At 33.7% G+C, this 24,420-nt stretch overlaps 1 protein-coding gene across 1 annotated transcript in view; it reads left to right on the top strand.

The window, feature by feature from the left end:
• Positions 1 to 15,311, top strand: part of Cth (Cystathionine gamma-lyase) — a 94,275-nt gene extending 78,964 nt beyond the window's left edge. The window contains exons 5-6 of the mRNA XM_065509899.1: positions 14,710 to 15,037; positions 15,103 to 15,311. Coding sequence (XP_065365971.1) covers positions 14,710 to 15,037; positions 15,103 to 15,253 — 479 coding nt within the window. The 3' untranslated portion in view covers positions 15,254 to 15,311. The remainder of the gene's footprint in view (positions 1 to 14,709; positions 15,038 to 15,102) is intronic.
• Positions 15,312 to 24,420: the final 9,109 nt, after the last annotated feature.

Below are 24,420 nucleotides of genomic sequence, written 5' to 3'. Positions count from 1 at the left end.
AACTAATATGGTCTAAAGGAAAAATAAATTTTAAATTAATGAAACAAAGATAGATATGTATTTTGCAATAAATAACATCACAATAATTTAAATTATGTGCATATAACCACTTGCCGTAATAGCACACAAAACAAAATATGCACAATATATTTATCCACATCAAATTAATTAGTTTTTTTCTTTCTAAATATTTTTTTTATTTAAACTGCGGGAAGTTTTATTTTGTTTATTTAATTTACTTGGTAAAAGCACAAAAAATTTAATTATTAATTATGGCTGTCCATCCAAGTAAACAAACTCAGCCTAGATTAAAATGGTACCCATCGCAAAATGTCAAAAGTACTGTATAAATTAATACACTATTTGATAAAATCAATGCACAATAATATAATTAATTCACAAAGTAATAAATTTCCTTTTTATTTTGACTATAACTACTTGTTGTTTTCTTTATTCTTTTTGGCAAACACACACACACTTTTATGTATGCTTATGTAGTTTCTTTATTTTGAACACTATCATTTTATTTATATCAATTTACTAACCTTTATTTTTCAAAAGCTGGTTCTATAAATTCCAAATTAAGGGCACAAAAATTCCTTGTCAAGGAGACTTCCTTTTTTTGGTTGTAGGATGAAATTCTTTTGTGTTTTATACGTGGGAGAAGGACCAATGTTTCGGCGTATATCCGTTTCAAATCAATAAAAATAAAAACACAAGAATTAATAAATGGTTAAATTCAAGATAAAAGAGCAGAATCTCTTTCCTTTATTAAAAATCAAATTTTACCTTTTTTCTATGTATTAAGCACGAAGTGCAATAAAGGGCTTCCAAAAGACGATTGAAGCATAAACTTATTTTTAAGTAGTTGGTGACAAACAAAGTTTAAATACCGTTAACGGTTTACTCGTTGAAAATAGTTTCCAACAATGGTGTAAACTAATGTAGTAAACCAATAGGATTTACACTTAGCTAAAAAATACAGAAAATAATAGATTTGTACTTAAACAGCATGTCTGACAGAATTATTGAAGATTTGGATCTCAGAGATATCTTGGGTCTTTAGAAATATGATTTCAACAGACAGACGGACATGGCGTAATCGACTCCGCTATCTATAGGGATCCAGAATATATACACTTTATAGGGTCGGAAATTATATTGTGGAAATTACAAACGGAATGACAAACTTATATACCCTTCTGCATGATATAAAAATAAATTTTACTATTCTTTTTGTTACTAAAAATTGTGGTAACCGAATGTTGTTATATGGATTTTAGTTTATCTAAGATAAATATTTAGTCCTTATGAGAAATTAGAAGCATTAATACAAAAATTGAACGTACAGTTTCATAAATTTAATTTCTTTAGCGGTTTTCACTCTTGATTGTATATTTAACACACTTTTATATTTACTACTTATTTTGACGGCAAAGCGTGAGCAGCTTTTTTGTGCCTATTGTAAATTAATTTAAACAGCTGATTTTTGTTATTCCGCCAAATTGAAATTAAAAAATTTTAATTTAAAAAATTACTAAAATATCTGAAAATGATAAAATTATAAACTTTTTGGTGAAAATTGCTATTGATGAAATGGATTTTACAGACATATGTATGTGACGATTTTGGGTTTATAGCGACAGATTCATCAATAATGGTAACATCTGTGTTTACATGACATGAGGATCATGGTTGTATGTCTGCGGATTCATCTTCTAGGGTTACAGAACTTGCATATTGAATAACTGGAGTTGAGCAGTAATCTTCAATGTCTCCAAAACCACAAAAATTTATTTGCTCATCCAGTGTACTTTCACCAACTGGAGTGTTATTAAGCCCAATATTGGTTGAAACCGCACAAAAATTTAAAATTGGAATTCGGATGTTTTTCCCCGAAAATAGACCCCTTTCACACTAGGCAATTTAGTTGCGCAAGTATCTTGCCCAACAACAAAACAGCATGCAAAATTTTCTTCTCCTTAACCCTACATTAACTCTGGCATCTACAAATACAAGTGACTTGCGCAACTAAATTGCCTAGTGTGAAAGGGGTCATACTGTGTAAGTCGTCGTAGAACCGACACATCTTTCTTAATTTATCTGAAATGGAATAATATGTATTCTAATTAACGATAAATATAAACATTAAAAACTATTACCCACCTTGTATTGATGTGACGCCTTCAAGCAAGCCAGCACCTGTAGACTTTCTCCAATTCTCAGCTTTGTTATAATTTGCTTTTAGATTTTTTAATTTCATATTGGGGGTCATATTGTGTAACTCGTCGTAGAACTTTCTTAATTTATCTAAAATGTTTGTTGGTCCCTCTACTGTTTATATTTCTAATAATACTTATATAAATTAATTTTTTCGCCTTTCAATAAAACAGGATAATTGTTCAGTTTATTATCTTCTTTATTTTTCAGTTTATGATCTTATTAATTACACCTTTATAAAACAGTTGTATCTTTTTATTAACAGTTGTAAGCATTTAATTCTAAATTATTATAAACAAATTAATTTTTTCACTTTTCAATATTAAACAGGATTTTGGTTCAGTTTATTATCTTAGTTGTAAGTATTTAATTGTAAATTATAATAAACAGTTTGTATCTTTTTATTAACACTTGTAAGTATTTAATTGTAATTAATTATAAACAGTTTGTATCTTTTTATTAAGAGTTATAAGTATTTAACTGTAATTTATTATAAACAGTTTGTATCTTTTTTATTTATAAATCTTTAGTAGTTGAAAACGAGCTTTTTACGCCAACACCACTATGTGGGTCTTGAATTTTTCAATATAAAACAGGATATTGGTTCAGTTTATTATCTTAGTTGTAAGTATTTAATTGTAAATTATAATAAACAGTTTGTATCTTTTTATTAACACTTGTAAGTATTTAATTGTAATTAATTATAAACAGTTTGTATCTTTTTATTAAGAGTTGTAAGTATTTAACTGTAATTTATTATAAACAGTTTGTATCTTTTTTATTTATAAATCTTTAGTAGTTGAAAACGAGCTTTTTACGCCGACACCACTATGTGGGTCTGAATCTGATCTTAGACTGACTTAAAATTTTGATTACTTAAAAAAAGACCCAAAACGTTTTGCCGAGTCTGCAAAATATCGCACACAAAAATATTGCTAAACCAACCAATCACATTAAAGCACACAATGAGGAGATCTGTAACAAGACTCCCGAAATTAATGTACAGAATTTATGCAAATGCAGTACTTCCAATGTGTGAATTTTGTGCAATAAATGCAGAACTATAAATGTGTGAATTTTGAATTTAAATTTAAAGACGAACGTGTGCCCAATGCACAGCGTACGTTAACTACTCCCACCCTAAGATACAGACGTCCCCGTCTGTTCGATCTCGCGAATTACGTTAGTGATCTCAACTGCCTTCCGTCTTTTGGCTATCAAAAGCAAAACACAGATTGCGATCACCAGCGCGAAAAGTGAGGCAGATGTGTAAAAGGATCCTCTGACCCCAGAGTGCAGACGTGAAATCTCGTTTCTGTTTTCAATGTTCAATTCCTTAAGATATGGAAGCGATAAAACTGACAAATGTTCTGAAAAATTAACCGTATATGCAATAGGTGATTCTGGTTTTAAGTAAGTTATTTTTCGGTTATTTCTGAATTTTGATGCATTAACAATGACTTCTTCCTCGAATGTAATGAGGTATGTGCCTTTAGAAAGGGTTTTATTTTCCCTTTGAATATTTATGCGTGAAGGTTGATCATTTATAATGACTATACCATCATCAACCGTTACAAGATATGGTATTTCATGCGCAGAAATGGTTTTGCATGAAGATGTGTTATTATTTAGCAAACCCTTGAGACATGAATTTTCTTCATCCTCTAATATCTGACAAAATGACGCAATGGATCTCTTTTTACAATTCTTCAACATAAAAGGTACGTTTTCGCACTTAGCGATGTTGGTTGTCTCAAATAATAGGACCTTGTTCTGGTGAACAACTGGATATATTCTCTGTAATTTACAATGCAATCTAATGACAGGGAACTTAATCAAAAAAAAACTATAATATCCTTATTTTGGACCACTTTCAACTTCGAGTTCGCAACAATATCACTTATACTTACATCAGAGACTACTTCGGATTTCAATACAAACTCGACATCTTTGCTATCCAACAACACGGGATTTATTATCTGAGCCCTGGCTAGTACCACCGACAACGCTACATTGTCCAGTTCCCTAATAATGGCTCTATTTCGAATACTCAATAAATCGTAAAGATGACCTGAATCTATTTCACGGGCTTTATAATCCTTTAGTAAGGAGTTCACAGTCCGTGTCAAGTTATTAATTTGAGACTGAATTTCAGTGTTTATTATTGATTGTTTATTATTTGCCAAGATCAATTTCTCCTGAGTGTTACTGACCTCGCTAAAGTCATCATAGTCAGGAGTTCCAGCAATGTATTTCAGTGCCTTCCCAATTAAGTTTATGCTGCGTGCATGCCTGTGGTGAACGGTAAGTGTGTGCATCATTTTCACAATCTGGTCAAGGTCAGTCTCCAACAATTTCTTCATGTGAGACTTAGGGAATAAATCCAAAAGTCTTCTTGTATCCGTCGTCAGTTCACCAAATGAGGTCAAATTTGTTATGTGAGCCAAAACCTCAAAGTCATTAAAGATGGCAACATCCCCATCTTGTAAAGGAATGTAATCGGAAGCCGTGTAGTTGAGGATGGTGGACGCTCGACAAGTCATCAGGAATGTCATCAAACTGCAACAAGAAATTTAATATTGTCTTTATGAACTATCCTATTATCAATTTTCAGTGTAGTTCCCAAATCCTGCTGAACCACTTTTTCTACGAAGGCTTTGCTAAATTTATTGCCTAATCGTTTGTTAGCCTTAACATAGACCTTATCGCCTGGATTATATGTTCTAGAAACTGTCTTTTTATTGTGATAAGTCAAATCAGATTCCTGTTTGTTTGTGATTCTCAAGCGAATTGTTTCCCTCAGATCCTCTGGTATTGTATAAACCACATCAATTGGTTTCATTCCGGTAGTGGAATGGATCGACCTATTGTATTTTGAGGTGGCGAGCAACACCAGATCAACTGCATCAATAGCGATTTCGTCTATTTTCAGGCACCTCGCGATTTCCGTCAATGTGCTGTGGAAACGTTCTATTTGTCCATTAGATGTGCTATGGAGTGGTGGGATCGCATAAATATCAGTACCGAAACTATTCTTGGCGAGTGATTTTATTGTTTCGGAATTTAGAGATTTTTCATTATCACATACCAACATTTTGGTGTTCTTAAAAAAATTCAATATTCCCAGAAGGGCAGGTTTTATGTCAATAATTGCCCTTGATGCGACGGGCATGACAATAGCGAATTTTGAAAATTTGTCTATACATGTCAAAAAAAACTTTTTATCCGTGGTGTAGATGTCTATGTGCAATATCTCTCCAACAGAACATGGTATTGGTGTTTCAGATATTCGTTGCTTCTGGGGGTGTCTCGAGTATTTCGCCTCTCGACATGTTTTGCAACTAGCTATTACTTGCTTTAATTGTTTTCTCATATCAGGAAAAAAATAATCCTGAAGGATTTGAGTGATATTCTCTTTGATGGATCGGTGTGCCCTATTATGTTCAGTGACAAGTATATCCAACTGGTCACTGGGATTAAAAACGTCAGTGACGTATTTGGTAGTGTAACGGAACTTAACTGATGGATAATTGGATATCAAAAAATGTTGAATTTGCGCCAAAGTGTGCAGGTCACAATATATTGCATTCACGACTCGTGGATTAATTGCGGATTCGATTGAATGAAGCAGATCCTCAATAGTTTGATATGAAATGCGATGCCGGATGCGATCCCTAAAAATTATCCTAGTTTTCTTTTCCACACCATTCTCTTGCACCAGAATAATTTGGTTCTTGAAAGCATTGATCGGATTTTCAACAGTTGGGATAACCTCAGTTAGCGAAAGCTCACTAGCGCAGGCTTGAATAGAATCAGAGGACGATGAGTCTGTGGTTACATGTAGAAACTGTCTCGATAATGCGTCTGCAACGACGTTATCTTTCCTGGCTTGTAAAAAAATGAGGGTGAATACTCTTCTATGAATGCTTTCCAGCGTTTTATTTTTGAGTTAGGATTTCTTTCGGAAACAGAAAAAGTTAGGGGCTGGTGGTCTGTAAAGATATTAAGATTTGTGACCCCATACAGATAGTGTCTGAGAGTTTTAAGTGCCCATACAATGGCTAATAATTCCCGCTCATTGGTAGCATAGTTTTCTTCTGCGGGGGTCAATGTTCTTGAAATCATTGTTATTGGACGCCCGTTTTGCGAAAGAACGGCGCCAATTGCATGAGAAGATGCATCCGCAGTAAGATCGAACGGTTTTTCGAAGTTAGGATACAAAAGAAGAATATCTTCAGAAGCAAGGAGCTTCTTCAACTTCTCAAAAGCGGCCAAATCCTCTTCATCGAGTTGAATTTTCACCAATTTAGATTGTCGGGTGCTCACATGTCCATTTTCTCCACGCAAATACCTAGTCAGCGGCTTCGCGATGGCTGCGTAGTCCTTCACGAATCGTCTGTAGTAACCTGCAAGTCCTAAAAAGGATCTTAGACCCCTTAAGGTTGAAGGAGTCTCGTATTTTACTATTGCCTCTATTTTACTTGGACATGTTTTAATGCCCTTAGTTGAAACAACGAATCCCAAATACTCGACGGAGGTCCTAAAAAATTTAGATTTTTCGAGTGACACTCGCATATTCGCATGAAGCAACTTCCTCAAAACCCTGTCAACGTCCTCAATATGTTTCTGCGCAGAGTCGGAGAACACAATAATGTCGTCTATATAGACGTGGCAAGAATTCCCTATCTCGTCGCGCAATATATCATCTATTGCTCGTTGAAAAATACTAGGCGCATTCCTCAAACCGAATGGCAAGCGACAAAATTCGTATTTGCCATTATTAATGCTAAATGCTGTCTTTTCTCGATCTCGCTCTCTTAAATTAATCTGATGGAAGCCACTTTTCAAATCAAGTGTTGTGAAATAACGTGCCTTCCCGAGGTTTGACAGAATTACGGATGGATCTGGTATAGGATATTTATCGCAAATAGTTTTTGAGTTCAATTTAGTGAAATCAATCACAAGACGCTTATTTTGGTTTCCATTTTCATCTACTCCCTTCTTATCCACCACCCAGACTGGGCTGTTGTAAGGGGATCGCGATGGCCTAATTATACCATCCCCTAAAAGTTTTTTTACTTCCTTGTTGACAAAGTCAATCATGCTGATAGGATATGATTGGTACCTAGAGTAGATAGGTTCCTCATCTTTCGTTCGGATTGTGGCAGAAATATTAGTTGTGTAAGGAAGAGCTTCATTTGGATTAGCAAAAACAGCTGCATTTGCATGAATAATATCATAAAACCTGTTTTCAACCTCCCTAGGGATGGCCTCAACTGTCAGATTATTAATTGCATTCAAATTTAAATACTTTAACCTTTCATGTCCTCCCTCGTAATGAAGTATGTCTTGTTCCGTGTCGATTATACCTTTAATGGATTTTATGAAGCTAAAACCGATAATGCCATCGAATAATTTCAGGTCTTGAAGTAAGAAAAACGTTTCAGTTTTGTTGAAAACGTTTACCAGAGTCGCGTGTTCGACTCTGCTGGCACCATGCAGAGATTTAGCAAGGAATGGTTTTGAAATTTTCTTTATACCTTTCAGATTCTGGAAATTTCTTATGTAACTTCTAGTGGCTCCAGTATCCACCAAAAGTTTTATGGTTCTGTCACCTATTGTTCGTTCGATGTAGGGGAGAATTGAGCCACCCCTAAAAAATTAATTTCGTCTTCAAAGGGTATATTTTCCGAAGTATGGTCCTCTTGTAAAAGATCATTATTGGTGGCGTCAAGGTCCTGTTCTTCGTGGTCAAGGTGGTTTATTCTCTGCGCTTCACGAACATTTTGCCTGTCCGATCTAGTATCCCCTCTCAAGTCGCGGGATCTCTGAAAGTTGGATCTGACCGTACGCATACTGACATCTGCATCGACCATTTGGGTGTTAGGTTGGAAACCAAAACCTTGAGTACCTGATGGTTGAACATTTACCCGGGAGAACGGACGAGGCTGTGGGTAGAATCGTTGTGTCTGGTAGGAGGGTTGCTGCATTTGATTATTAAAAGGCGAATTTGGTGTTACTTGTCTTGGATAATTGCCAGACGGCTGGTTATTGGGAAATGCAGTTTTGCGAGTAGTGAATCTCGGATGCGTTTGCGAGGTATAGTTTGGCTGAACTTTGCCAAGTCCGTTATTATAAACTGTAGCAAAATTGTACCTATTCTGGTTTGTTTCTAATTCCTGTGCCAACGCCAAAGCAGACGGTAAGTCAGTTGGCTTACAGGAGAAAAGGGTGTCACAAAGAGGTTTTCTAAGCCCCGATATGAACACGCGCAATGCATCCATTCTATACTTTTGATTCAGAGATTTAATCAATGCAGCATCTCCTTCATGAGACATTATGACTTTGTTAATAATTAGGGTCAATTTACGCTCGACGTCGTCATAAAAGTTAATGATTGGCCTTTGGCCCTGCCTTAGAGTAGAGAGTTCCAGTTCCAACGTATATATCGATGTCTTATCGGAGTATGCAAAATCTAACCTGGCGAGAATGGCATAAAAATTTAAAACTGTATTGTATGTGCTCAAAACAGAGTCAGCACTCCCTACGATTTTATTTCTAAGTATGGCAACCGCCTGATAATACCTAGAACTGCCCTGGTACGGTTCAAATAATTTGTGGGCCGTAACAGCCGCTTGACGCCAAGAGACATACATAGAAGTGTCACCTTTAAACTCGGGAACGGACTTAACTATGTCAAGCGATTCCTCGCATGAAACCCCCTGAACAATTTCTATATCCCTATATTCCTCCACGGCAGGAGCAACCTGGAGAGCATCAATTTTCCGATTAAGCTCTTCGACCATTCCCTGAAACTGACCGCGGGTTTGTTCTGTCGCCATCCTAACCGCAGCGGCAAGAAGTGTCTGTAGGGTATTAGCATCCATTGTGCCACTGTTTCTACTTTCAATGCTAAGATTTCCTAGTCGATCAATGAGGTCCTCCGCTTCCCTAATAGATTCCTCAATAGAAATCATAAACGAGTCAAGACAAACTGTATTCGGTAGGTTAAAAACTAGCTTCACAAGGCAGATAATCGAGTCAACATTCAAATCCGATTACAAAAAAAAATGTCACACTTCATAAGCTAATTCAATTGATATTTGGCTCTTTTCTATTCAATTATCGTTAATAATTACTTAATTTATAATTAGTTTCACTTAATTTATTGTTAATGTTAGAAGCGTATTAAAAGATAAATAACAGGATACATTTAAAACGGCAAGAATCGCTTACATGACCAACTGCATACTTTGTTGCGACATCTTAAGGACCACTTCGTTCACTTTCTCAGCTTTCTTCTTCTATGAGGACTTCTTTTCTTTTTAAATTATTCTTTTTTTACGTTGGGCGCCAATTAATTTTTTCGCCTTTCAATAAAACAGGATAATTGTTCAGTTTATTATCTTCTTTATTTTTCAGTTTATGATCTTATTAATTACACCTTTATAAAACAGTTGTATCTTTTTATTAACAGTTGTAAGCATTTAATTCTAAATTATTATAAACAAATTAATTTTTTCACTTTTCAATATTAAACAGGATTTTGGTTCAGTTTATTATCTTAGTTGTAAGTATTTAATTGTAAATTATAATAAACAGTTTGTATCTTTTTATTAACACTTGTAAGTATTTAATTGTAATTAATTATAAACAGTTTGTATCATTTTATTAAGAGTTATAAGTATTTAACTGTAATTTATTATAAACAGTTTGATCTTTTTTATTTATAAATCTTTAGTAGTTGAAAACGAGCTTTTTACGCCAACACCACTATGTGGGTCTTGAATTTTTCAATATAAAACAGGATATTGGTTCAGTTTATTATCTTAGTTGTAAGTATTTAATTGTAAATTATAATAAACAGTTTGTATCTTTTTATTAACACTTGTAAGTATTTAATTGTAATTAATTATAAACAGTTCGTATCTTTTTATTAAGAGTTGTAAGTATTTAACTGTAATTTATTATAAACAGTTTGTATCTTTTTTATTTATAAATCTTTAGTAGTTGAAAACGAGCTTTTTACGCCGACACCACTATGTGGGTCTGAATCTGATCTTAGACTGACTTAAAATTTTGATTACTTAAAAAAAGACCCAAAACGTTTTGCCGAGTCTGCAAAATATCGCACACAAAAATATTGCTAAACCAACCAATCACATTAAAGCACACAATGAGGAGATCTGTAACAAGACTCCCGAAATTAATGTACAGAATTTATGCAAATGCAGTACTTCCAATGTGTGAATTTTGTGCAATAAATGCAGAACTATAAATGTGTGAATTTTGAATTTAAATTTAAAGACGAACGTGTGCCCAATGCACAGCGTACGTTAACTTATATACATATAGTGCCGGACTTAAATATTCACACAGCTACAACTTTGTAGCCAACTTTTCACAGGCTACAACTTTCGTACGGGTTTCAAAAAAATATTTATTTACATATAACTTATTGAAATATATGGAAAAACTAAACATAAGTTGGCACATTTCAGAAAAAATAAATACATAATGTTTCGAAGTTCGATTTTAAGGTTCACACAGTTTCTAATTTTTAATAGGAAAATAGTTTTTTTTTAATAGTTTAATATTTTGTGGAGTAGCCTATATTTTTAATGACTTTTTTAAATCGCCTTGGCATTGAATCGACAAATTTTTGGTGACGTCAGCTTCATTCCGTGATTCCGGAGGTGTCGCGATTTGCAAAAAAGTCAAAAATTGTATGTTTTGAGTTACAAAACATTTATTTTGATAGATCCAACTCTCATTCCATAAGCGACAAAGGTATTCAGGAAAATATTAAAAATTTTGAAAAACTCTCGATTTTATTTACAATGACAATATTCGACATGAGTGTATTTTTTATATATTTTTACATTGTAAAGCTGTGGTTGGATTTTGTTGATTCAAAAACCATATCAAAGGTTATTTTGGTATTTTTAAACATATTTGTAAACAACACAAAAAAAAACACTACAATTTTTAAAAATTGTTTATTTATTTAAAAATATTAATTTAGTTTATTATTTATTTGAGAATTGTTATTTTAGAATTGATAAACTTTCATTTTAGTTAGGAACCATCCATAAGTTTAGGCTACCCTAATATACATACGAGTATATGAAATGAAATACATACTCGTATTCATAGGGTAACATAGAGACGAGACGTAATTATCAAAAACCTAACTCTTGCAACAACAAAATACATGCTAGTCAATGCATGTTGTTGTTGTATCAGACATATGATTTGTTGAATTTTTGTTTGACAAATCGGAGTGTATCGTCTCTATGTATAATTCTCTATGCTCGTATTCTTTACAAAATTCATTATCTTTTATAGAACAAATTAATTAGTGATTCAGTTAAGTGGTTATACTATAACTATTCAACAACAAATATTTTGCTATGTGATAAACCACATCAAATAAATAAATGGCTGATGTTATTGTTAAGCAATTGTTGCAGAAATATTACTAACTTTTAACTAAATCATTAAAGCTTTCTTTACCATAATTGACTTTAGCAACGTAAAGAAAAAAAAACAAACAATTTAGTTAAGGGATCATAATTTGAAAATAAAAAAAGTTTATCAGCCCAATTATGAATAAAAATTCCACGGGAGTTTTTTCCCTTTTTTCATTTTTCCTATTCAAATTCAATGGGAAAAAACTCCCGGGGAACAAACTCCCGCGGAAGTTTTTATTCATAATTGGGCTGTATATTTTTTCAAAATAAACAAATAATAACAAACATATGTACATTAGAGTGACAGCCGATTTTTTTTTTTTAGATTTCAAAGAGTGCCGGGTGGAATATTGTGACACTAGGCCTAAATGTTAAGTGCTGAAAATTTGAGCCAAATCGGGCAACGATTTCTGGACGCGCATCGAGGTCAAAGTTCAGATATATGCAAAATTGTACTGTTAATATGGAATAACTAGGTGAAACTCGTTAGCTTTCTGCATTGTTTTCTAGAAATATGTAGATTTATTTATATTAATGAATATTACATTAAAAAAAAAGTTTTGGAAATTAACCCTGTATCTCCTTTGGTTCAAAATGACCCAAAAACTGTATTATCGCCAAAATTAGAGAAAAATGCAAATTTTTCAGTTTTTGAAAAATATTTGCTACTAAATAAATACTTTTGCAATTGAATGCAAAAGAATCGAAATATGTACGTAATTATCGTTGTAATGAGATATAAATGACAAAATTTGATTAAAAAATGTTAAAGTTATTACAAATTCGCCAGACCATTACCGTGTTTCAGACCACTTGAACAAAAAATTTAGATATTTCGAGAAAAATTAAAATAAAAGCTCATTTTTACTTAAAATATGTCCATATTTACTTGTATATGAGTTTTTGTCTTCGTAGGATACCGTTAACCTATTCGCCGGTATGGCCAAAAAAAATGATTTTTTTTAACGGCTGTTTCAAAACTCCATTTTCAAATTTTTAAAAATTTTGTTAAACAAATTTCAGTTTTTTTCGATCATCACATTGGGGTTTATTGAGATCAAAATAGGGAATAAAAATATGAAAAAATTATGTCAATACCTCTTACAGTTTTTCCGTACCTGCGATTTAAATTTTGCGTTTTTCAAGAAAAACTAATTTTTTGTCCATATTTAGGCGAATGAGTTCAATTTCCTTACTGTTATAAATTTTAAGTAAAACCTATTCACAATATTATAGTCCTTGTAATTTTAAATATGTTCTGAAAGTTTTACTAAAATCGGAAAACGATAACCTTTGAATCGTGAAGGTCAAAGGTCAAATTTTTCAATATTTGGAATTTCTAATGAAAAGATAGCGAAATGTTACATATTTTGGGCCGATTTTCATGAAACTTGAGGAAAATATAACATAAAGTCCAGAATTTAAAATAACAGCACAAAAATGGAAATTAACCCTTAGCAGCACTTGGGGTCCAAATTATTCTCAACTTTTAAAATCAAGAAAAACACAACCATTTTGACCCCAAGTCCTCTTAAAGGTTAAAATTAATTTTTGCACTGTTGTTGTAAATGCTAGACCCCAATATATATTTTCCTCAAGTTTCATGAAAATCGGCCCAAAAATATGTAACATTTCGCTATCTTTTCATACGTGCGAATAGGTTAGAGGTATCCTACGAAGACAAAAACTCATATACAAGTAAATATGGACATATTTTAAGTAAAAATGAGCTTTTATTTTAATTTTTCTAGAAATATCTAAATTTTGTTTCAAAATTTTTTGTTCAAGTGGTCTGAAACACGGTAATGGTCTGGCGAATTTGTAATAACTTTAACATTTTTTAATCAAATTTTGTCATTTATATCTCATTACAACGATAATTACGTACATATTTCGATTCTTTTGCATTCAATTGCAAAAGTATTTATTTAGTAGCAAATTTTTTTCAAAAACTGAAAAATTTGCATTTTTCTCTAATTTTGGCGATAATACAGTTTTTGGGTCATTTTGAACCAAAGGAGATACAGGGTTAATTTCCAAAACTTTTTTTTAATGTAATATTCATTAATATAAATAAATCTACATATTTCTAGAAAACAATGCAGAAAGTTAACGAGTTTCACCTATTTATTCCATATTAACAGTAAAATTTTGCATATGTCTGAACTTTGACCTCGATGCGCGTCCAGAAATCGTTGCCCGATTTGGCTCAAATTTTCAGCACTTAACATTTAGGCCTAGTGTCACAATATTCCACCCGGCACTCTTCAAAATTTTAACAAACATTTTTTTCCATACAACTGATTGTCACTCTAATGTACATAAATGTTCAAACAAACTAAACATAGGAACGTAATTGCGTCGTATGAACTTAAAAGCATACGACTTACTTACGTTGGAATATTAGAACGTATGCAATTTTATAGAATGGCAGACAATAGTCGACGCAAACGCGAAATCGTATTCAACATAGAGCGTAAACACTGCAGTCAAAGACATAACTCATTTGTCGAAAACCTAAGTGGTGGAAAAGCATTAGGAAAAAAACTATATGAAAATATATATGTATATTATTTTAAAGCCATTTTCGCTATCGAAATGTTTTGATCCAATAAGAATTGTCAAAGATATAACTAAAAAAATATGGAATGTCGACAACCTAATTTTATTTCCTTGTCGCCCATAAACTTGATTTGTTCCAATAAAACATGAAAATAAAATGTGCATAATTAGCTTTTTTTTAAAAAAAAATATAAATAACTACGTCGCAATTGGTGATAAATACAATGTACTATACATTTATATTCGTTGCATAAACCAGTTTTACATATCAATAATTCTACTAACCCCCAATAACACGAAGTCTAGTTATGTGTTAACTAATAGTTATACTGACAGATTTCATACAAAATTATTTTTAACCGACAGTATAACAATTAGTTAACGCATAACCAGACTTCGTGTTAATGGGGGTAACAAAATTTACTTATGTTCACCTAACCAAATTTATTTTTAGCTGTAGGAATTGTCCCTTCACCATTTGACTGTTATCAAGTGAACCGTTCTCTTAAAACACTTGCAATACGTATGGAGCAACATCAAGCAAATGCTATTGCTGTTGCAAAGTTCTTGGAAAGTCAAGATTTCGTTGAAAAAGTTTTGCATCCAGGTCTTTCATCACACCCTCAACATCAAATGGCCTTAAAGCAAACGTATGGATATAGTGGAGTTTTTTCTTTTTACTTGAAAGGAAATTTAGAAAACTCAAAAGCGTTTCTAAAAGCTCTTAAAATTTTTACATTGGCTGAAAGTCTTGGCGGGTACGAAAGTTTAGCTGAGTTGCCGTAAGTTTCAATGTGACATGGAAAATTTGATATATTCTACACAACTATATCTAATTATATTTCAGATCAATTATGACTCATGCATCTGTTCCTGTAGAAGATAGAAAAAAACTTGGTATAACGGATTCTTTGATTCGTTTATCTGTTGGCCTTGAAGATGCTGAAGATTTAATAGCGGATATTAAAAATGCATTAACAGTAGCAGCAAGCATTTAGTACGATATTATAAAACATTTAATACAAGCAATAAATAATATGTATGGAACATTAAAAATCTGTTTATGAAATTTATTTCTAGAAATAATTGTATGTTAAGTGTTAAAACTTACAGTTCGTTATCAACATATATTTTGAACAAAGTATATACAAATACATGCAAGTGATCAGCTGTTAATTTTTTTCTCCTTTGTAAATACTTGTGAGATTGTCAAATTGTTTTACTTTTTTGTTTTTCTTTCTGTTTGTTTATATTTTTTGTATATGAAAATATTAATAAGAATTATGTGTTTTTGATCATTATGTAAAAAAGATGTACAGTGAGTGTCACTCAAAATCGTACAACATATTTTTTTTTTAAATATGAAATTATACAGGCAATAATAGGTGATTATATAAAAAATTAAAAGTCATTTTATTAATTGGAACAAAAAATATGTATTTCAACAAAAAAGTTAACAAAACCTCAATTCGTTAAAAAAATATTGATGAAAATTAAAGAACATCACAAAATTCCTATTTCACTTAAATTCGTACAATTATATTAAATTATAATTAAAACTTTAAAAATTAAAAAAAATGTTAATATTAAATAATCCTAATACTTTGTAGGGTATCATTTGCTATTTTTTAGTGCCTTTACGGTTTTAAATGAAGCGTTGATATTCTGGGCACTGACAGTCCTACCCAATTTTTTTATTTGTGGATAAGGGCAATTAAAATTATACCCAATTTTCTGATAGGTAATAGCACACACAATATAAAAATAGCATTTTAAAATATTTCCAAAACATCAACTTTCTAAAACTAATGAATAAAATTTGACTACGATGGTGTACGATTTTAAGTGACATTCACTGTACAAGGCAGTGGTGACTTATTCTATGTGCGAAAAGACCCGATTAAAAGGCAACTTGATGCATTAAACCATTGGTAGGCAAATAGAGGCATTTAATTTGTGTGCTCTTTGTTAGTAACCTGAACAATATGAACGCCTACCATGGCATTAAACACATTGAAGACAGCATGCTTCACGACCAAGGCGAATTCATATAAGGTGTCCTCATTAGCCCAGCTGATCATCAGCTGTTTTATCCAAACTGTCAAAATTTGTGTTTGTGTTGGTGCGCGCCATATACATATACATGTGTGTGTTTGTATTTGTGTGTTTTTAATGCGACCACTTTTTTCTGTTGTTTTATATTCAATTTCTTATGTTTCTCCATGCGTTTGAACTTATCATCGAACATTTTAACATCCTCCACATGAAATGAAGCAATAAATATACATATTACACTAGCTTGTTAAAGATTGTGTAAAAAGCAAAAAAAAATGTATGTTGTTTTTGTATTGTTGGGACGAGTACACCTTATATGAATTCGCCTTGTTCATGACTTCACGAACACAAATGCTGCTGGGTGATGCATTAAACACATTCAAGACAACAGGCTACACGAACACAAATTCTGCTGGTTACAGTTGTAGTCATGTGGCAGCTACTGAATTATTTTAAAGACGACAGCTACAAAGTAAACATCTGATTTATAATTCAGTGGTGCCACTTTAATAAAAAATAACCGTACAAAATTCCAAAGTAATTAAGATTGAAACAATTATTTTGAGTAAGAATATATATATGGTTATAATTAATTATGTACCTGTTATTAATTTATTTCAATATGGTTATCAGAAACTAAGTAAAAAAATATATTTTTTTAAGCACTAATTTGATTTACATTTTTTTATTATATTAGCAACACTATTTCTGTTTTGTAGTTGACAAAAATATAACTTAGCCTAATTCGGCTACATCGGCATGAGTAGACGTGTGGCCATGTAGCTGTGCTGTCGTTAAAATAATCGTCTCCATATAAACGTGTGCATTTTATTTTTGACAGATTGAAGTTGGTAGCCAGCTGTCTTGAATGTGTTTAATGCATGAAGTTGCAGTCGTGCGGCAGCCGCTGAATTCTTTTAAAGACAGCTTCAAAGTAAACAGCTGATTTATAATTCAGTGATGTTTACTTTAATAAAAAATAACCGTACAAAATTCCAAAGTAATTAAGATTTAAACAATTATTTTGAGTAAATATATATGGGGCATTTCACGTCAAATGAACCAACTTTTGAAATCAATCTTCCGATCGCGATGAAATTTGCACCAATGTTAGTTCTATTGGATAGTAATTCGGACACCATTTTTCAACAAGATCGGTCAAGAACTCTCTGAGTTATAGGAGGTCAAAATTTGACATTTTGGCCAAACAGGTGTTTTTTTTTATCCATATAACTTATTACCTATTGTTCTTAGCAAAATGTGTCCCAAATAGTTTAGATAGCTATTTATGCAATCTTTCGAAAAAAAAAATTAAAAAAATTTAATAAAATATTTTTGATTTTTTTTTTTTAAATCAAAAATATTTTTGACTTTTTTTTCAAAATGGGCCCTTTTTATTTTTTTTAAGAAAGCTTAGGTCTTTTCCTAAGCGACCTATATGGTCGCTTAGTGGGATGCGAGTGGGATATCTATCAAAAAAAATATTTTGTAACTCAAGATTTAAAATTTTTGAATTTTTTTGCAAAATCAAAAACTTTGTTAACTTTTTTTAAAAAATGGACCCATTTTTTATTTTTTGCTCAGAAGAAAGCTTATGTGTTTTCCTTTAACACCCTTTTTGTCGCTTAGTGGGATGCGAGTGGGATATCTATAAAAAAAATGTTTTGTAACTCAAGACATACAATTTTTTACTTTTTTTTAAAAAATCAAAAACCTTTTTGACTTTTTTTTTTCCAAAATGGACTTTTTTTATTAATTTATTTTTCTCAAAAGAAAGCTTAGGTCTTTTCCTTTAAAACCTTTTTGGTCGCTTAGTGGTATGCGAGTGGGATATCTATCAAAATAAATGTTTTGTAACTCAAGACAAAGGTTTTTAAATTTGCACTATTTTAATTTTTTCATATTTGTGTGTAAACCTTAAAAATTAAACTTACGCAGAGAAACTAGACACATTAGCCTTTCCGATGGTATGTAACATACCCAACTAAAATTTCATAGCCTCGATACTGTAATACCCATAATATGTTACGTTTTAACCTTTTCAAAACGCTGGTTTATTTCCTTTAAATAAACCGGATACTTTTGATTGCAAATAAAAGCCGTTTAGTAGTTTAAAAATTGTAACAACTCTTTATTTCTTTAAAATGTACAACAACAACAGAATTAAATAGTCACACAATGTTTTTTTATACACGTTTATAAATTCTCAGAATTACAGACACAATTTATGTACACGAATTTACTTGAAACAAACACAACACACTTTAAGGCACTTAGATGATGTTTCTTCGAAAAGCGTCTCTGATCAACTCACTCACGACTGCAACCTCTGCCACTATTTATAACACTGCATTACCATCTAGAAAGCTCTTTAACTGTCAAAGTTCGAATATTCTAGATCATACGCCATCTGTGGTGTACTTTCTACAATGTTCTTTAACTGATTATTCGAACTCGAATACAGCGTTGCCAACTTACAATCAAATCAACTGAAAGCTTTTATTTAACAATGCCCACAGATATGTTACAGTTTTACAGCACTGTTACTTGAAAGCATTATACTACTTTTAAATCAGCCGTTAAAATCGTTATATTTGAATTCAAGTACAATTTCGTAACACTAGTAACAATAGGCATAGATTCACTTCTCCCATATGCAGCTAGTCGTTCTAGATGTACGACCTTAATTCCCGATATCAGTCTTCCACATTTCCGTATTCTATAAACCATGTCGTCCAATTTCTTAACTGCCCTATGTGGTCCTTTGCAGTGATTCCTTAATTTGGATGACAAACCCTTATTACTTTGTGAGCTATATCTGGTTTTCATTTGGTCATTTATCATTTTAATTCGGCTCCGAACGAGTTCATGCATTTCTTTTTCTGCTGAAGCACCTTCACCCATCTTGGAACCCGGCCTGATGATCTTTTCTCTGCGGGACAGACCTATCTCTCCAACAAGAACCATTCTGACGTTGCACTGTTCAACGAGGGCCTCCATTGTTACATGGCCACTTCTCACATCCGCTGGTTCCAACACCAACAAACCATTGTCTATACAATCTTCCACTTCCTCACGGGCCCACACCAAATCCTCTGACTGCGGTGGCAACCTTTTGTGCTCAACGAAAACTAACTTTCTTACTTGAGACTTGCTCTCATATCCGACGTCAAGGGGTATTTTAACATTTCGCCAATTCATGACTTTTTGTCCCATATCCAAAGTAATGCTGTGATTAATCATGAAGTCTGCACCAATGATTACTTCATCCACAATATCGGCAACAACAAAGACATGATTTACGCTAATACCACCAATAGTTAGTTTCGCATTAACTTTACCATGGACAGTGGCAGGCTCTCCAGTAGCGGTGCGTAGACTTACATTGCAAATTGGTTCCATCGATTTCTTTACTAAATCTGTTCTGATGATAGACTGCGACGCTCCCGTGTCCATAGTAAGGATGTGCTTCCGACCGTTGATGTACCCACTAGCAGTAAGATTGTTATTTTCCTGCTGCAGTACTGATATGGAGATGGTAAGGCCATCAGGTGTGGGTGTCAGATCCTGTCCCTCAGTGCAAGCTCGCTTTAAAGGTGGCTCCTGTAATGCTTGATGATTCGCCAGCTGGTTATTTCTTGATGCTGAAACATATCTGATTCGCTTTATTGTTGCTCTGCAGTTTCGCTGAATGTGACCCATTTTTCCACAGTTATAACATTTAACTTTGGCTTTAGTTTGTCTCTTACTTAATGCCTCTAAAACTGCCTCTATTAATTCCTTTAATTCGTTGACCATACTTCTATCATTTTCAGCGACAACCTCGATTTTCCGCACATTACACACCTGGGGTTTTGAAATTATCTTTGATGTTTCTTGTACCAGCGCGAATGAAACGGTTTCCGCAAATGTTGACTTCCGTGTGGCATAAACCGCATGTTTTACATCAGGGTCACGAAGCCCATTCACAAATGCCTCAATCTTGAAATGGTCCAATAACGGATGGTTTTCGTCTGGATATGTAAGCTGCATCAAACGTTCGATTTCTGCCGCAAAGTCTTGTAGCGTCTCATTAGGTTTTTGTACTCTACCACGCAATTCCATTCGGTATATTTCTTTCATGTGTTCTCCACCATACTTACGTTGTAGAGCATCCATTATGTCATCATAGCTATTTCTGTTACTTGCTGGTACGCTTTCAAGAACTATTGCTGCGTTCCCTTTCAAGGCCAAAATCAATTCTATAGCTCTTTCTTCATTACTCCATACATTTCTCTTGGCAACTGTATCAAACTGGAACTTGAAAACATTAAATGGTGTGCTGCCATCAAAACTAGGAGCCTTTATTCTACTCGATGTTTCTGAAATAATTCGCACCGGTCCGTCTTGGCATTGAAGATTATTAATTTTCATTTCCAGATCGAGAAATTTATTATCAACATCTTGGGATTGTTTTTCTAGGCCGCTCTCTAATTCGGACACCTTTTTGTCAACGACATCCACTCTGCTGTTAATAACCACAGACATTTCCTGAATTTTTTCATCTGTAGCTCTAGAGGATTCTTGAAGTTTCGCTTCCATTTCAGCTAAGTGTTTGATAGTTTCTTTGACTTCAGCTTTAACCTCAGCACGAAGTTTCTCATTGTCGGCAAGAAGTTTCTCGTTGTTGACTCTAGAAATTTCTTGAACGTCAGCTAGAAGTTTCTCGTTGTTTACTTTAGAAGTTTCTTGAACTTCTGCTTTAACTTCTGACAGAAGTTTCTCGTTGGCTGTTTCCATTTTTTCCATCATAGCCGCGAACATTGTGCTTAAATCCATGCTGCTTGTTGTTGAACGTGTAGAAACTTCCATTTCTTCCTTATACTCGAATTCGTAAGCACCGATGTCAATATCACGGCGCTTAAATTCATCTATGAGCCTCTTCTGCAATTCCGCCTTATTACCTGCTGTTGGTAACTCCAACTTACTAAGTTCTTTCTTGAGTTGTTCAACTTTTAGTTCTTCAAACTTCATGCTTATTAATTTGCAATCCCACTTCTGACACCAATTGTTACGTTTTAACCTTTTCAAAACGCTGGTTTATTTCCTTTAAATAAACCGGATACTTTTGATTGCAAATAAAAGCCGTTTAGTAGTTTAAAAATTGTAACAACTCTTTATTTCTTTAAAATGTACAACAACAACAGAATTAAATAGTCACACAATGTTTTTTTATACACGTTTATAAATTCTCAGAATTACAGACACAATTTATAATGTACACGAATTTACTTGAAACAAACACAACACACTTTAAGGCACTTAGATGATGTTTCTTCGAAAAGCGTCTCTGATCAACTCACTCACGACTGCAACCTCTGCCACTATTTATAACACTGCATTACCATCTAGAAAGCTCTTTAACTGTCAAAGTTCGAATATTCTAGATCATACGCCATCTGTGGTGTACTTTCTACAATGTTCTTTAACTGATTATTCAAACTCGAATACAGCGTTGCCAACTTACAATCAAATCAACTGAAAGCTTTTATTTAACAATGCCCACAGATATGTTACAGTTTTACAGCACTGTTACTTGAAAGCATTATACTACTTTTAAATCAGCCGTTAAAATCGTTATATTTGAATTCAAGTACAATTTCGTAACACTAGTAACAATAGGCATAGATTCACTTCTCCCATATGCAGCTAGTCGTTCTAGATGTACGACCTTAATTCCCGATATCAGTCTTCCACATTTCCGTATTCTATAAACCATGTCGTCCAATTTCTTAACTGCCCTATGTGATCCTTTGCAGTGATTCCTTAATTTGGATGACAAACCCTTATTACTTTGTGAGCTATATCTGGTTTTCATTTGGTCATTTATCATTTTAATTCGGCTCCGAACGAGTTCATGCATTTCTTTTTCTGCTGAAGCACCTTCACCCATCTTGGAACCCGGCCTGATGATCTTTTCTCTGCGGGACAGACCTATCTCTCCAACAAGAACCATTCTGACGTTGCACTGTTCAACGAGGGCCTCCATTGTTACATGGCCACTTCTCACATCCGCTGGTTCCAACACCAACAAACCATTGTCTATACAATCTTCCACTTCCTCACGGGCCCACACCAAATCCTCTGACTGCGGTGGCAACCTTTTGTGCTCAACGAAAACTAACTTTCTTACTTAAGACTTGCTCTCATATCCGACGTCAAGGGGTATTTTAACATTTCGCCAATTCATGACTTTTTGTCCCATATCCAAAGTAATGCTGTGATTAATCATGAAGTCTGCACCAATGATTACTTCATCCACAATATCGGCAACAACAAAGACATGATTTACGCTAATACCACCAATAGTTAGTTTCGCATTAACTTTACCATGGACAGTGGCAGGCTCTCCAGTAGCGGTGCGTAGACTTACATTGCAAATTGGTTCCATCGATTTCTTTACTAAATCTGTTCTGATGATAGACTGCGACGCTCCCGTGTCCATAGTAAGGATGTGCTTCCGACCGTTGATGTACCCACTAGCAGTAAGATTGTTATTTTCCTGCTGCAGTACTGATATGGAGATGGTAAGGCCATCAGGTGTGGGTGTCAGATCCTGTCCCTCAGTGCAAGCTCGCTTTAAAGGTGGCTCCTGTAATGCTTGATGATTCGCCAGCTGGTTATTTCTTGATGCTGAAACATATCTGATTCGCTTTATTGTTGCTCTGCAGTTTCGCTGAATGTGACCCATTTTTCCACAGTTATAACATTTAACTTTGGCTTTAGTTTGTCTCTTACTTAATGCCTCTAAAACTGCCTCTATTAATTCCTTTAATTCGTTGACCATACTTCTATCATTTTCAGCGACAACCTCGATTTTCCGCACATTACACACCTGGGGTTTTGAAATTATCTTTGATGTTTCTTGTACCAGCGCGAATGAAACGGTTTCCGCAAATGTTGACTTCCGTGTGGCATAAACCGCATGTTTTACATCAGGGTCACGAAGCCCATTCACAAATGCCTCAATCTTGAAATGGTCCAATAACGGATGGTTTTCGTCTGGATATGTAAGCTGCATCAAACGTTCGATTTCTGCCGCAAAGTCTTGTAGCGTCTCATTAGGTTTTTGTACTCTACCACGCAATTCCATTCGGTATATTTCTTTCATGTGTTCTCCACCATACTTACGTTGTAGAGCATCCATTATGTCATCATAGCTATTTCTGTTACTTGCTGGTACGCTTTCAAGAACTATTGCTGCGTTCCCTTTCAAGGCCAAAATCAATTCTATAGCTCTTTCTTCATTACTCCATACATTTCTCTTGGCAACTGTATCAAACTGGAACTTGAAAACATTAAATGGTGTGCTGCCATCAAAACTAGGAGCCTTTATTCTACTCGATGTTTCTGAAATAATTCGCACCGGTCCGTCTTGGCATTGAAGATTATTAATTTTCATTTCCAGATCGAGAAATTTATTATCAACATCTTGGGATTGTTTTTCTAGGCCGCTCTCTAATTCGGACACCTTTTTGTCAACGACATCCACTCTGCTGTTAATAACCACAGACATTTCCTGAATTTTTTCATCTGTAGCTCTAGAGGATTCTTGAAGTTTCGCTTCCATTTCAGCTAAGTGTTTGATAGTTTCTTTGACTTCAGCTTTAACCTCAGCACGAAGTTTCTCATTGTCGGCAAGAAGTTTCTCGTTGTTGACTCTAGAAATTTCTTGAACGTCAGCTAGAAGTTTCTCGTTGTTTACTTTAGAAGTTTCTTGAACTTCTGCTTTAACTTCTGACAGAAGTTTCTCGTTGGCTGTTTCCATTTTTTCCATCATAGCCGCGAACATTGTGCTTAAATCCATGCTGCTTGTTGTTGAACGTGTAGAAACTTCCATTTCTTCCTTATACTCGAATTCGTAAGCACCGATGTCAATATCACGGCGCTTAAATTCATCTATGAGCCTCTTCTGCAATTCCGCCTTATTACCTGCTGTTGGTAACTCCAACTTACTCAGTTCTTTCTTGAGTTGTTCAACTTTTAGTTCTTCAAACTTCATGTTTATTAATTTGCAATCCCACTTCTGACACCAATTGTTACGTTTTAACCTTTTCAAAACGCTGGTTTA

This window comes from Calliphora vicina, chromosome 4 (genome assembly GCF_958450345.1).
Source record: "Calliphora vicina chromosome 4, idCalVici1.1, whole genome shotgun sequence".
Taxonomy (NCBI): domain Eukaryota; kingdom Metazoa; phylum Arthropoda; class Insecta; order Diptera; family Calliphoridae; genus Calliphora; species Calliphora vicina.
This window is presented reverse-complemented; position numbering and strand designations above follow the sequence as displayed.